This window comes from Microcaecilia unicolor, chromosome 8 (assembly GCF_901765095.1).
Source record: "Microcaecilia unicolor chromosome 8, aMicUni1.1, whole genome shotgun sequence".
NCBI classification, from domain to species: Eukaryota; Metazoa; Chordata; class Amphibia; order Gymnophiona; family Siphonopidae; genus Microcaecilia; species Microcaecilia unicolor.
Window position 1 is genome coordinate 165,669,370 of NC_044038.1, and position 12,892 is coordinate 165,682,261.

The window sequence follows — 12,892 nt, forward strand, 5'->3', positions numbered from 1 at the left end:
CATTATAGAATTGATGGTGGCTGTGTGGGATGATGTGTGGTTTGGAGCAGCTGTTCTCTTCTGTGGGAGCGATGGCTTCCCACCCAGTTTAGGGGATTGCTTTGGCACATCCCATCAGTTTCTGGATTCATCTGTAGATGGTAAGGAAGGAAAGATTATGATTTAACCCGGTAATTTTGGTTCCTTTAGTTGCAGCAGATGAATCCAGGATCTGCCGCAGTTCAGGTGCCTATGTTTCAGATGAGATGGTTCAGAATTACTTTGGTTGGATATTGAGGAAGTCTTGTACGTTTTGTTCTTTCAAGTTCTGCTTTGTGATGCAACACATAACTGAAGGGCTGAGGAGGAACTAGACATCCAGCACTGCCTTCCTTTCATTTGTTGTCTATCGCCACCTTCTGGTAGGCGGATACAAACTCACCAGTTTCTAAATTCATCTGCATCTAAAGGAAAGAAACTATCAGGTAAGTCATGATTTTCTGTACCCCCCCCCCCCCTTTTTTTTTAATTTTTTTCACAGAGAATCTTAAATCTGCGTATGTTGGAGTAGGTACACTATGTAGAATTTTAAAATATTATTTGCTGTTACTTTGAGCAAAATTTCTATAGCAGCGAAGACAGAACTAAAACAATTGAGTATTAAAAGAATCTAGATAGTTGGATGTTAGTGAGAGATGGATGGTTTCATTTTTTTTCAACCCCTAAACCTTGAAATTTGCCTTGCTCTGTATTGTATAGAGTAATAAGACTTCTGATGCCCCCATGCAATGGGGTAATTCTACTATGAAACCCAGTGTTTTGTCAGTCACCTATGGCATTAATTGGTGAAAGCTACCCCAGGAAAGGAGTCGTTTTTAAAATAAATGTTGGGAGATATGGTTATCTTGGGTTCTTTCCACTGTCCGTGTGGTTGAACATTCCACAACCTGCCAAGTCAGTAGTGGAGGAAATTTGGAACTGTTGGCCGAAGCAGTCCCAAGTTAGGCTATAGGCAGGTAGTATGTTTTTGGCCCATGTTCTAAGGTTGAGGGTCTAAGAGCCAGAGACCTTGAGCTAGTTCAGGAGTTTGCTGTGCCAATGTTAGGCTACAGGATAAAATGATGTATGACATGGGAGGGAACTCTTTAAAGTGTGTGTGGGGGGGGGGGGGGGGGGGGTGTTGAGCAAAAAGTTGAGTAGTGGAGATGGAAAGGAGTGGTAGCAGTGAGTTGAATATTTAGTAGCAGAGAAAAGCGGACACACCCATGCAAAAAAGATGGTAATTCTAATAGAGCAATTGGACCACTACATCCATTGCATGCATATGCATCATGCCTGACTGGTACTCTTCAAAAATTAGAGTTCAGAACTACTGCAGTAATGGAGGTTTTCAGCTCCACAAATGAATATTCCCAGATCAAATTTAGGGATTGTATATAAACATGCATGAAACATACTTTTTCTTATTGTTCCTCTGGACTGGCCCAGCATGACTAGTGGTTTGTGCACGTCTTCTAGCAGGTGGAGACTGAGAACATTGAAACTTGAGCCAATAAGAGCCCAGCTCAGCCTGTGAACGACATGGTGAACCCTTCAATCTTGGTGCTTATTTCTTTGTCTAGTTGTTTAAAAAAAAAAAAAAAGTAGCTTTCAGGGTGGGTCTTTTATTCCTACATGCATGAAACATACTTTTGCAAAACACAACTGCTATGATCATTCTGCAAGATGCATTGTTTGGACAAGCAGTCTTGCACTTTTCTAGTACTTCTGACCCTGAAGAAATGATAATCTGCCACAAAATGTTTTCTTGGATTGCCTGCATCCCCCTGCTTGTTTGCAGAGAAAGCACAGTTACTTACTACAGGGTTCTCTGTAGATGACAGGATTGTAGTAACTCACCCTCATCACTTCAAAATAAATAAATAAAAACGTACATAGTACCCTGGCTGAGATTCAAAGAGGTCCAAAAGACTTTGTGCCAAAAGAGTGCTCTGGCACATGGGCTTAGTGACATCACTCATGTGGTTGTGTATCGTGTTAAATATTTTAAAACTTTTAGGCAGTACAGCAGCCATTGTTGGCATAATTCCCTTCGCAAGACAACATGAGATGTTTCCGGTAGCAACAAAAATTCAAATGAGTAACACAAGCGGATATTCTTTAAACCATGTATTGGTAGTTAGAGCCTTTGAGAATCTTTCAGCTTGTGGATGCTTCCCTCAAATCTCAGTCAGGGAATACTATTCAGTCAACATACCACCATTTCATTATCACTACCGATTAATCCGGAACAGACTTGGGTGCTCATACTTCCATCTGTTCTTTCCGAGGACATTGGTCCAAATGAAAATCCACCCTTGACATCAACATTCTAAAAATTATAGCAATTAAAGTAGATATGGAGCAAGGTCATTTTTTATCTGCAGACGGCCAGTGACTATTTCTGCATCTACAAAAGCAGGAGGTATGGATTACATAAGAATGGTCAGACCAGTGGCAATGGGCTTCTTCAGGTGATACTGTCTAATATGGTCTCACCATGCTTCTGAGACCTCAGGTTTACTGGCAAAGATTTGCATGGTGATATCCCCTGAAGAATCCTGTGGCGATGAAACGGGTCCCTCTTGGGTTCAGGATGAAGTCTGAGCACAATGAAGTGTGACCTGACATCATAAATGCAATTATATTTATTATGCTTGCAAGATTTAGAAGAAATTAGTGTGTTGGGAGGTTTTTTGCCAATGATTGAGTTGGAAGGAGCTGTGGTTCTTGTGCCACGAGTTTCCTGGTTAGATGAACAGTGCCCAGTTCCCACAGTATCAACCTGCAATTGCTGAGGCTTTATCTCCTCTTTTTTTTTTTTTTGTTTTAGCTGAGCTTTTTTTTTTTTTTTTTTTATAAATTGCTGGCACAGTGTTCATGGGTATTTACTATTTGAGGAAAGCATTCAGCCATTCTCCAAGCAACCAGACAGGAACCTTGTTGCTAAGACCCGATTCTGTTGAAGTTCTGGGCTGCTTTGTCTTGCTATCCTTGTAGAGGCCTTACTTTTTTTGCAGGAGAAGAGATTCTTAAGCAATATTTGCTGCTTGCTGAGAATTTAAGAACTCAACTTTTTACCGGGTCGGTTGCTTCAACTGATCGAGTCCCACAGGGGTCTTGTAATCTTGGTGGCCAGACTGGACTGGCCTTTCAGACCTTGGTATGCCGATCTCATGCACCTTTGCGCTGGTACTCCACTCAAGTCGCCGATCTCCTGCAATCTCCTAGTTCAGGGTCCTGTGGTGCATCCAGACCCTACTCAGTTTTGTATTAGTTTGGCTTTTGAACGGGCATGGTTGACAGAGGGGTTTCTCCTCTAAGGTGATTGACACAATGATCCAGTCATGGCGCCATTCCACTTCTCTTAATTACATTAGGTCTGGCGTGTTTTTGGTGTTCAGAGTGGGACATTTCTCCATTTCGTGCTTCGGTGGCGCACATCTTGGATATTTTTGCATAGTGCTTTTGATAAGTCTGGCGCTTCTCAAGATCCAGCTTGCAGCTTTGTCTTGTTTTTGAGGACACGTTCAGGTTAAGGCATTAGCTTGTCATCCAGATTTATCTCTGTTCCTTTGTGGTGTCTTATACGTCCTTATAAAGCCATCTTTCTGGCTTGGGCTCTTCTGGTTCTCTTGGTGCTTTATAAGGTCTCTCTTTGAATTCTTGTCAGCCTGTTCGCTGAAAGATTTGACACTTAAGACTATTTTTGGTAGCCATTGCTTTCGGCTAGGAGGGTGTCAGAGTTGCAGCATTTTGCGCCTCGTCCCTTCTTTCCCTAAGGTCTTGACACAATTTCATTTATCCCAATCCGTCATTTTGCCTGTGTTGGGCTTTCTCTGGTTCAGAGAATCAGCTGTGTTTGCAGACTCTAGACCTTGGAGTTCTGAGAATGCAAGGATCGTCTATTTCTAATTGGTGATTCCCTTAAAGGCTTAGTAGCATCTAAACCCACTATTTTCCAGGTGGCTTAAAGAAATGATTGCTTCTGCTTACCTTCTGTCTGGGCCATCACTGACCAGAATAGGTTTTCCATTCTATCAGAGCGCATGTGGGTCATGGGCGGAGCGCTTCTTGTTGCCTCCTTTAGAAATTTGTAAAGCAGCATCGTGGTCCTCGCATTCGTTTTCTAAGCATTACAATCTGGATGTCTAATGTCATAAAGTGGGCAAACGTTCCCACTGTGGGTTTGCTCAGGGTTTTTTTTTTGTTCCTGAATTTTTTTGGTTGGAGCTGCTTTTGTGCATTTTGTGTACAATACAAAAAAAAATTGTGCAGCAAGTATTTTTGCTTGGCTTAAGGCACGTTCTGTATATGTCACATACTTGTTTAGTGCAAGAGAGAAGCAAGTGGAAACAACGTTTCAAGAGATCAAACCAGGATCAGGGTTGAGATGCTCCAAAAAACTTTATTGAGGACCCAACACGGTCCGTGTTTCGGTTTTTATAAAAACCTTCATCAGGGGTCTCTCTCGCGTAGTCGCATTGGCGCCTATATGCGCATGCGCCGCTGCTGGCTCTGGTTGCTGCCTTCCCGTGCGCAGCGCAGTTCAACTCTGGAGGACTTGTTTAGTGCACATACTTGTTTAGTGGCTGCTCACGTTTACAGTTTCACAGAATGTTTCTTCACTTCTCCTTTGGTAAGACAATTCTGGATCTTTCTCTAGCTAGACAGGGCTCTTATTGGCTCTCTATATAGTTGAAATTCTGTCTCCACTTGCTGGAAGGCATGCACATCCCATTGGTCACATCTGGGCCATTCCAGAGGGACTAAAGGAAAGCAAATTAGCAGGTATGAACTAATTTTTTTTTTCCCTTAGCCATTATTTGGAAGATAGATCCATGATTGAAAGGGATGACTATAACCGGAGATATATCGAGTATCGAAGCAATAAGTACGATGACGACTTTGAAAAAAGCCACCATAGTCATTGCAGCCAATCTTCTGGTCAAAGTGGAAGTAGTCTTAAAAAAAGGCATAGGAAGCATCATCACTCTCATTCCAGTTATAAATCACATACGGTAAGAAGTGTTTTGTTAAAATATTTTGTGAACTTTATATTTTTTGTACTGGCAGTTTGTGCCCACATGTGGTTTAATTTTTTTGAAAGCATTATATGACCAATAAGGGGTGAGAAGTCTAAACATATTTGCTCACAGAATCGGTGGCAACCATACCCTTACAACACCCCCTCCCCATATGATATTGGTGAATGGTGTATCAATATTAGTAATCATGAGCCTTCTAATTGGGTGTCATTCATCTCTGTCCAGATTTCTGCCATAAGTGCACAGCAGCTGATAATTTCTTGAAACAAACTTTTACACTGTAAATAACTATGACCAGTGTATGTGGGGTATCTGTTGAGTTTGTTAAATGTTGACTAGTATGTATGCTGTCGATCAGGAAGATGATTATGCTTTGTAGTATAAAGTTTAGAGTGGGTGACAGTTATAAACATAGACTGTAGTTAAAATTAATTTAGTTTTTCCTAGAAGATGCTTCCAGACATTTGATAGTTTTTAACAATGCTTACTGATCTGGTTTTCACCTGGCCAGTGAACTGTTACAAACATTTAAATATTTTTATTTAAATAACCCCCATCATATTTATATTGTAAAATTTCAGTTACATTTTTCTCGGGGAAAGAACAAAACTGTTGTGTGTATTCTGTTTTTTCCGTTTTGAAAGTATTTATCTCAAATTGTTCATTGCCATGTTTTTCTTCTGTAACATACAAACTATGTGCCCTGTGAATTTCTGGGGGCTGAATTTGAAATTGCTCCTGCCAACTGTTCGTGGCCTGGTGCGTAACTGAATGCCCGAATATCTCCCCGGTGAATGAATGAAATGCGTGTTCTGCCCTGAATTCACATTGAATTGAATTGAATTGGCTGGACGATCTTGGTGCCGCTCACTTCCTGTTTCCAGAAGAGTCACCGCAGGAAAAGATCCAGGAGTGTAGAGGATGATGAGGAGGGTCATCTGATCTGTCAAAGTGGAGACGTACTAAGAGCAAGATGTATAGAATATTTTTCAACATTTTATATTTAGACAGAATATACTGTTTTAGAATAAGGTGGTTAGAGAGGGGGGTTTTGGAAATTTTTTTAACTTTTTTTTTTTTTTTAAACTTTAAAAGAGTAATCATTAGCATCTAAAATGTTTATTTAGAAGCAAGATAGAATATTCAACTGTGATTATGAATTGGCAATTTTTAAATTACATTCTAGTGCTGGCATGTTGTGAATTGTAGTAATAAAGCCTAGAATTATCTACGTTAATAGCCTTTGTCTGTCTTGTATAAAACAGACTTAAATTCTAATGAGACTGTTCAAATTTTGTTTCTAGATGAAGTTGTACATACTGTGGGTGAAGGGGCTTTTGGAAAAGTTGTGGAATGTGTCGACCGCTTGGGGTAAGAGTTGAACATTTTCTACTGCCATGTTGGCAAGACTACTTTGAGAACTTGTTAACAGGACAAAATGTAATAGAATGTGGTTTAGCCTTGGTGATTATTCTCTGTGGCATCTGTCACAATTTTCCTTTTGTTGCAGAATCCTGGTAAACTGCTTTACTCTTGTAATGACTTCTCCCTGTTTAAGACCCCATCACTATTCTTTCCCAGTCTTTATTCTTGCTTGGTGCTGACTTTTTCTTGCCATGTTGCTTCTGTAACTGAAATGCTGGCAGTGATGAGAAGAAACAACTAGGGTGCAAGGTAAATGAGGTGGGAAAGATGTAGTTGAGTAAAAATCCTGAGAGGAAATAGAGGGTGAGAGGATATTTTGTTAAGAGGGAAAGGAAGTGACAAGTGGAGCAGTGGAAGAATAGCACCAAGTAAATGCAAACAGAAAAATCAGAAGCAGGTACAATGAGATTCTTTTAGCATCCCCCCAGACCAGTTTAGTTGCTTAGGTTTTTGCACTTCTACCAGCAGATGGAGACTGAGAACTGCTGGTTTCAAAGAGCTAGAAGTATCCAGTGCAGCCTACTTCTGCATTTCTCAATCTACAACAGATGATAGGTGTACTCTTGTGCAGCCTGGATCTGGTTGAGGTAGGCAAAAAAAGTGGGAAAGGGGTCGTGGGTTGTAATTTATTTTTTTAATTGGAGGCAGCTTCTCTTTACAAAAAAAAAAAAAAGTAAACTTCTGAGGCAAGGTTAGTTCTCCATCCTAAACCATTTCTTGGATGGGGGGGGGGGGGGGGGCACATCCCTGGTTAGTGACAGCACCAAGATTTTTTTTTTTAATACAAAGTAATGGTTCTGGGGTTGCAATGGAAGGAAATTCTGGTGCATCCCTAATTAGACAATTAGCTAATCTGAATGCAGTTTTTCCAGGAGAGTGAATGGGTCACGTGTGAGCGGTGCAGTTTCTCAGGAAGTTAGGTTGGGTGATTAACCCAAACGAGTAAATTTCCTTTCAGGTCTTGAATATTTAGGCATGTGCTTCGGCATAAGGCAGGGCTATTTTCAGCTGTTGGTCAATGACTGTGATCTTGGAGATATCCCTCTGCAGGGACTCGCCATAGTGGTTGCAGTTTTAGGAGTTGGATGCAAGGCTGCCTGTTGGCAAGCGATACGTAGCCTGTCATGATGGCTTAAGGTCGCAACTTGGAGAAGGGGATGGATGCCAGACTGAAGAGCTGCGGGGGGGGGGGGGGGGGGGTGCAATTATTTGGTTCAGATGCCCAGAGACTTTGGTAGAGGAAGTAGCACGTTCACGTAACACTTTGGAAGCATTGTAGGCCTTCTGGATGGTGGTTCATGGCAAGGTGGTAAATAGTCCTGTCAGACAACGTCACAGTGGCAGCCTATGTGGATTTCAAGGATGACACGGAGATGCCACAGGTGGCAACAAATAATGGAATGGGTGGAGCTACACCTGGCAGCTCTGTTGGTGTGCCATGTATCTAGTACAAGACTCCTCAACTGTTGTTGAAGTGCTAAGGACGGCCAGTAATAGTCCTCATGGTGACTGCAGCCAACATGAAAGTTCCCATTCTCTTCAGTTGCAGGAGTGGCTTGGTTGGAGGAGATCAATGCCCTGATTCAATTATGTTCTGTTTTGACCTTTATTAGGCAGGGTCATACAACAGGTCATGACATCCTGGTCCTTGTAACTTTGGATTTGGCAAGGAGACTGTGGTACAGGAATCTGATGCAGTTAGCAGTGGGCATGCCACTGGTATTTCAGGACCAGTGCAGATGCAGGACCCATCCCCTTCCGTCTTATGGCTTGGTTCTTCAGAGTGCTAGGTTTCAGAAGAGGATATTCAGTAAGATAATACACATTTTTAGGTTATAGATGACAGTACGCATCCATGGCATATGTAAGGGGGTGGAGAGTTTTTGACGGAATGTGTCGAGAATGTTAGATGATGCCTCTGTTGTTGTCCCTGGCTGAGAGTCTTGGAATTCTTACAGGATGGGTTCTTAAGGAGTTGGCTTGGTTCAGGGGTTAACCTTCAGTCTGGATGTGGTGTGTTCTGTGATGGGAATGAAGCTACTGAGGCTTCCAGTAACTCCCCTATCGTATTTGAATTTTGTATTGTCAGCTTAATGCAGCATCTTTGAACTCTGGAGGAGAGTGGTGATGGATGGTACTCCTTGTGGCCATCTGTTTGGCTAAGAGGATGTCCGCTGCAGGCCTTGTTGGGAGCCTTTCTGTGTGGATAAAGTAATGTCCTTGTTCGATGTTAAAAACTCCCACTGTTGGAGAATGCAGGAGAGAGCAAGGAAGATAGGTGTTTGCTTTAGTTGGTTATCAGCAGAACGTTATGTGGTTAGCTTAAGAGGAAGGTGGAATTATGCTCAGATCATTTGTACTCATTGGTGGTGGACAGAAGAAAGGTGAAGTACTAAAGATGTAAAAAGACTGGAAGTGGTGGAAAGAAAAGTACAAAAATGATACAGGATTTACGTTGTAAACCATACGAGGAGAGACTTGCCAACCTGAACATGTATACCTTGGAGGAAAGGAGAAACGGGCGACGTGATACAGACGTTCAAATATTTGAAAGGTATTAATCTGCAAACAAATCTTTTCCAAGACGGGAAGGTGTAGAACTAGAGGACATGAATTAAGGTTGAAGGGGGTCAGACTCGAGAGGGTGGTGGAGATGAGGAATGCCTGACCGCGGGAGGTGGTGGAGATGAAAACAGGAATGGAATCAAAACGTGTGTGGGATAAACACAAGGGAATCCTGTTTAGAAAGAATGGATCCACGGAATCTTGAAGGAGATTAGGTGGCAACGCTGGTAATTGGGAAGCAAAACCAGTGCTAGACAGATTTCTACGGTCAATGCCCTGATCGTGGCTGAATAGATAAGGATGTGCTTGAGTGTAAATTTTAAGGGGTTTTGACATTAGCTTCAGAACTTTTAGTACAAGAAGAGTGCTGGGCAGACTTATACAGTCTGTGCCCTGAGAGTGGCAAGGACAAATCAAACTCTGGCACACATATAAAGTATCACATACCATGTAAAATGAGTTTATCTTGTTGGGCAGACTGGATGGACCATACAGGTCTTTCTCCGAAGACAAGCAGGCTGCTTGTTCTCACATGTGGGTCAGCGGCCCAGGAAACGGCAAATTTTTCTACAGCAAAATTTAAAGTTTTGCCAGAGCCTTCTAGTGCGCGAACTGCGTGCACCGCGCATGCGCGGACGACTTCCTGCCTGTCGCATGAGTGTTCCCTCTGTTTTCATGTCTCTGGTGAGGTGAAGAGGTTTTTCCCTGTTTGCTTCGCTGGTCCCAGGAAAGAGAGTCTTATTTTTTATATTCTTTTCTTATTTCGTTTTGTTTTTGTTTTTTTTAAACCCCGGTATTTTTCTCTTTGTTTATTGGCACTTTCTTTTCGACGAGACCGGCCTTAGGCCGCATGGTCGGGTGTTTCCCCTTTTGTGCCCTTTACTTTTTTGGCACAATCGCATTGTTTAATTTCGCCAAAGCCGTTTTTCCTTCCATGTCATCAGACGCCCATCGGCTTCAAACATTGTACTCGGTGTATTAACTGGACCATCTCGGGTACCGATACCCATGCTTGGTGTATCCAGTGCTTTGGGCCCGACCATAGCCCAGCCGCTTGCAGTCTGTGTGTTCGCATGAAGAAACTGACCCAATCGTCTCAAAGCCCAACGAGAAGCTTTTTGGTGCTCAGTCTGGCCCTTTGACATTGACATCTGTACCGAGGTCGGCGGCGTCAACATCGAGGGATGCATCGACGTCGGGCGTGAAGGTAATGGCTACGGAACGACTAACTCGTGCTGGGAGCAGTGAGGCATTGAGTGGGTCTCCATCTGTCTCAAGGCCTTCTGTTATGCAGGCCCCCCGGGACCGACCGACCCAAGGAGACGTGAGAATTCCACGTTTTCCTCATCGCTACTGAGGAGTCTCGGGTGTCGAGCAAAGGAGAAGAAGCACCGTCATTGTTCTCCTTCGACACACGGTGCCAGGAGCTTCGGAGTGTCGAGAGATTCGGCGCCGAGAGGATCGCTCTCTCTCTATTCAGGAGGTGCCGATGCGTCAGTCTAGCAGCCAGGTACCAGCTCCCAATCCTCGACAGATTCTGCCACTGGCTCCTTACCGACCCCGCAGCCTTGTCCGGCAGCTCTCGACAAGAGCATCAGGCTCTGCTTCCAGAGCTTCTGGAAGGGTTTGCTGCGCTAGTCTGCTTCGGTGTCGGGGGTGCTTGCGCCTTCCTTACCATCTGCTGCAGCAGCATCTGGTCCTTCGCCTGTGGTGAGGTTCCCGAGCTCAGTGCCGCCTGCGGACAACCTTCTGTCCCGGGTGTTCATGGTTCGAGCGTCTCACCAGGTCACGGCTTGACAGATGTTGAGACTTCTGGGGCATATGGCCTCCACAGTTCATGTCACGCCCATGGCACGTCTACATATGCGATCAGCTCAATGGGACCCTAGCTTTCCAGTGGTTTCAAGCTGCGGGGGATCTGGAGGATGTAATCCAACTGTCCACCAGCTTTCGAAATTCTCTTCACTGGTGGGCGATTCGATCCAATTTGACCATGGGACGACCATTCCAAGTTCCTCAGCCACGAAAAGTGCTGACGACGGATGCATCTCTCCTGGGGTGGGGAGCTCATATAGATGGGCGCCACACTCAGGGAGCCTGGTCCTTTTGAGGAAAGAGGTCTGCAGATCAACCTCCTGGAATTAAGAGCCATCTGGAACGCTCTAAAGGCTTTCAGAGATCGGTTGGCCAACCAAGTAATCTTAATTCAATCAGGTTGCCATGTACTACACCAACAAGCAGGGAGCACCGGATCTCGCCCTCTGTCAGGAAGCTGTCCAGATGTGGCTTTGGGCTTGTCACGGCATGTTTCTCCAAGCCACGTATCTGGCAGGCGTAAACAGCCTGGCCAACAGGTTAAGCAGGATGATGCAACTTCACAAGTGGTCGCTGAACATGGGCGTAGTCTGCAAGATCTTCCGAGCGTGGGGCACCCCCTCGGTGGATCTTTTTGCCACTCAGATCGATCACAAGGTCCCTCAGTTCTGTTCCAGGCTTTAGGCCCACGACAGACTAGCGTCAGATGCCTATCTCCTGCATTGGGAAACAGGCATTCTGTATGCATATCCTCCCATACTCTAGTAGGGAAGACGTTGCTGAAACTCAAACAAGACTGCAGAACCATGATCCTGATTGCACCCTTCTGGCTGTTTCAGATCTGGTTCCCTCTTCTTCTGGAGTTGTCCTCTGAAGAACCGTGGAGATTGGACTGTTTTCCAACCCTCATCACTCAGAACGAAGGGTCGCTTCTACGTCCCAACCTCAAATCTCTGATTCTCGCGGCCTGGATGTTGAGAGCTTAGAATTTGCCTCCTTGGCTCTTTCAGAGGGTGTCTCCCGAGTCTTTCTTGCTTCCAGAAAAGATTCCACCAAGAAGTGTTACTTTTTCAAATGGAGGAGGTTTGCTGTCCGGTGTGACAGCAAGGACCTCGATCCTCTTTCTTGTCCTACACAGACCCTGCTTGAATACCTTCTACATTTGTCAGAGTCTGGTCTGAAGATCAACTCCGTAAGAGTTCACCTTAGTGCGATTAGTGCTTATCGCCGTGTAGAGGGTAAGCCTATCTCTGGACAGCCTTTAGTTGTTCGCATCATGAGAGGTTTGCTTTTGTCAAAGCCCCCTGTTAAACGTCCACCAGTGTCATGGGATCTCAACGTCGTTCTCACCCAGTTGATGAAAGCTCCTTTTGAGCCACTGAATTCTTGCCATCTGAATTACTTGACCTGGAAGGTCGTTTTCTTGATGGCTGTTATTTCAGCTCGTAGAGTCAGTGAGCTTCAGGCCTTAGTAATGCATGCACCTTATATCAAGTTCCATCACAACAGGAGTAGTCCTCCACATGCACCCTAAGGTCTTGCCGAAGGTGGTGTCGGAGTTCCATCTGAACCAGTCAGTTGTCTTGCCAACATTCTTTCCCCGTCCTCTTACCCGCCCTGGCGAAAGCAGTTTGCACACCTTGGACTGCAAGAGAGCATTGGCCTTGTACGTGGAGTGGACAAAGCCCTTTAGGCAGTCCGTCCAGTTTCTTTTGATCCCAACAGGAGAGGAGTTGCCATCGGAAAACGCACAATCTCCAATTGGCTAGCAGATTGCATATCCGTCGCTTACGCCCAAGCTGGGCTGACTCTGGAGGGCCATGTCACGGCTCACAATGTTAGAGCCATGGCTGCGTCAGTGGCTCATTTAGCCTCCATTGAGGAAATTTGCAAGACTGCAACGTGGTCATCAGTCCACACATTCACATCTTACTACTGCCTCCAGCATCGGGTGATGGCGACAGTCGGTTTGGGCAGTCGGTGCTGCAGAATATGTTCGGGGTTTAGAATCCAACTCCACC

At 44.4% G+C, this 12,892-nt stretch overlaps 1 protein-coding gene across 2 annotated transcripts in view; it reads left to right on the forward strand.

Moving 5' to 3' along the window:
- The window catches only part of CLK4 (CDC like kinase 4), a 41,894-nt gene that overhangs the window by 10,088 nt on the left and 18,914 nt on the right, over window positions 1–12,892 (forward strand). For both annotated transcript variants that reach the window (XM_030212778.1, XM_030212779.1), the window contains exons 3-5: window positions 4,838–5,039; window positions 5,951–6,041; window positions 6,371–6,437. In XM_030212778.1, coding sequence (XP_030068638.1) covers window positions 4,838–5,039; window positions 5,951–6,041; window positions 6,371–6,437 — 360 coding nt within the window. The remainder of the gene's footprint in view (window positions 1–4,837; window positions 5,040–5,950; window positions 6,042–6,370; window positions 6,438–12,892) is intronic.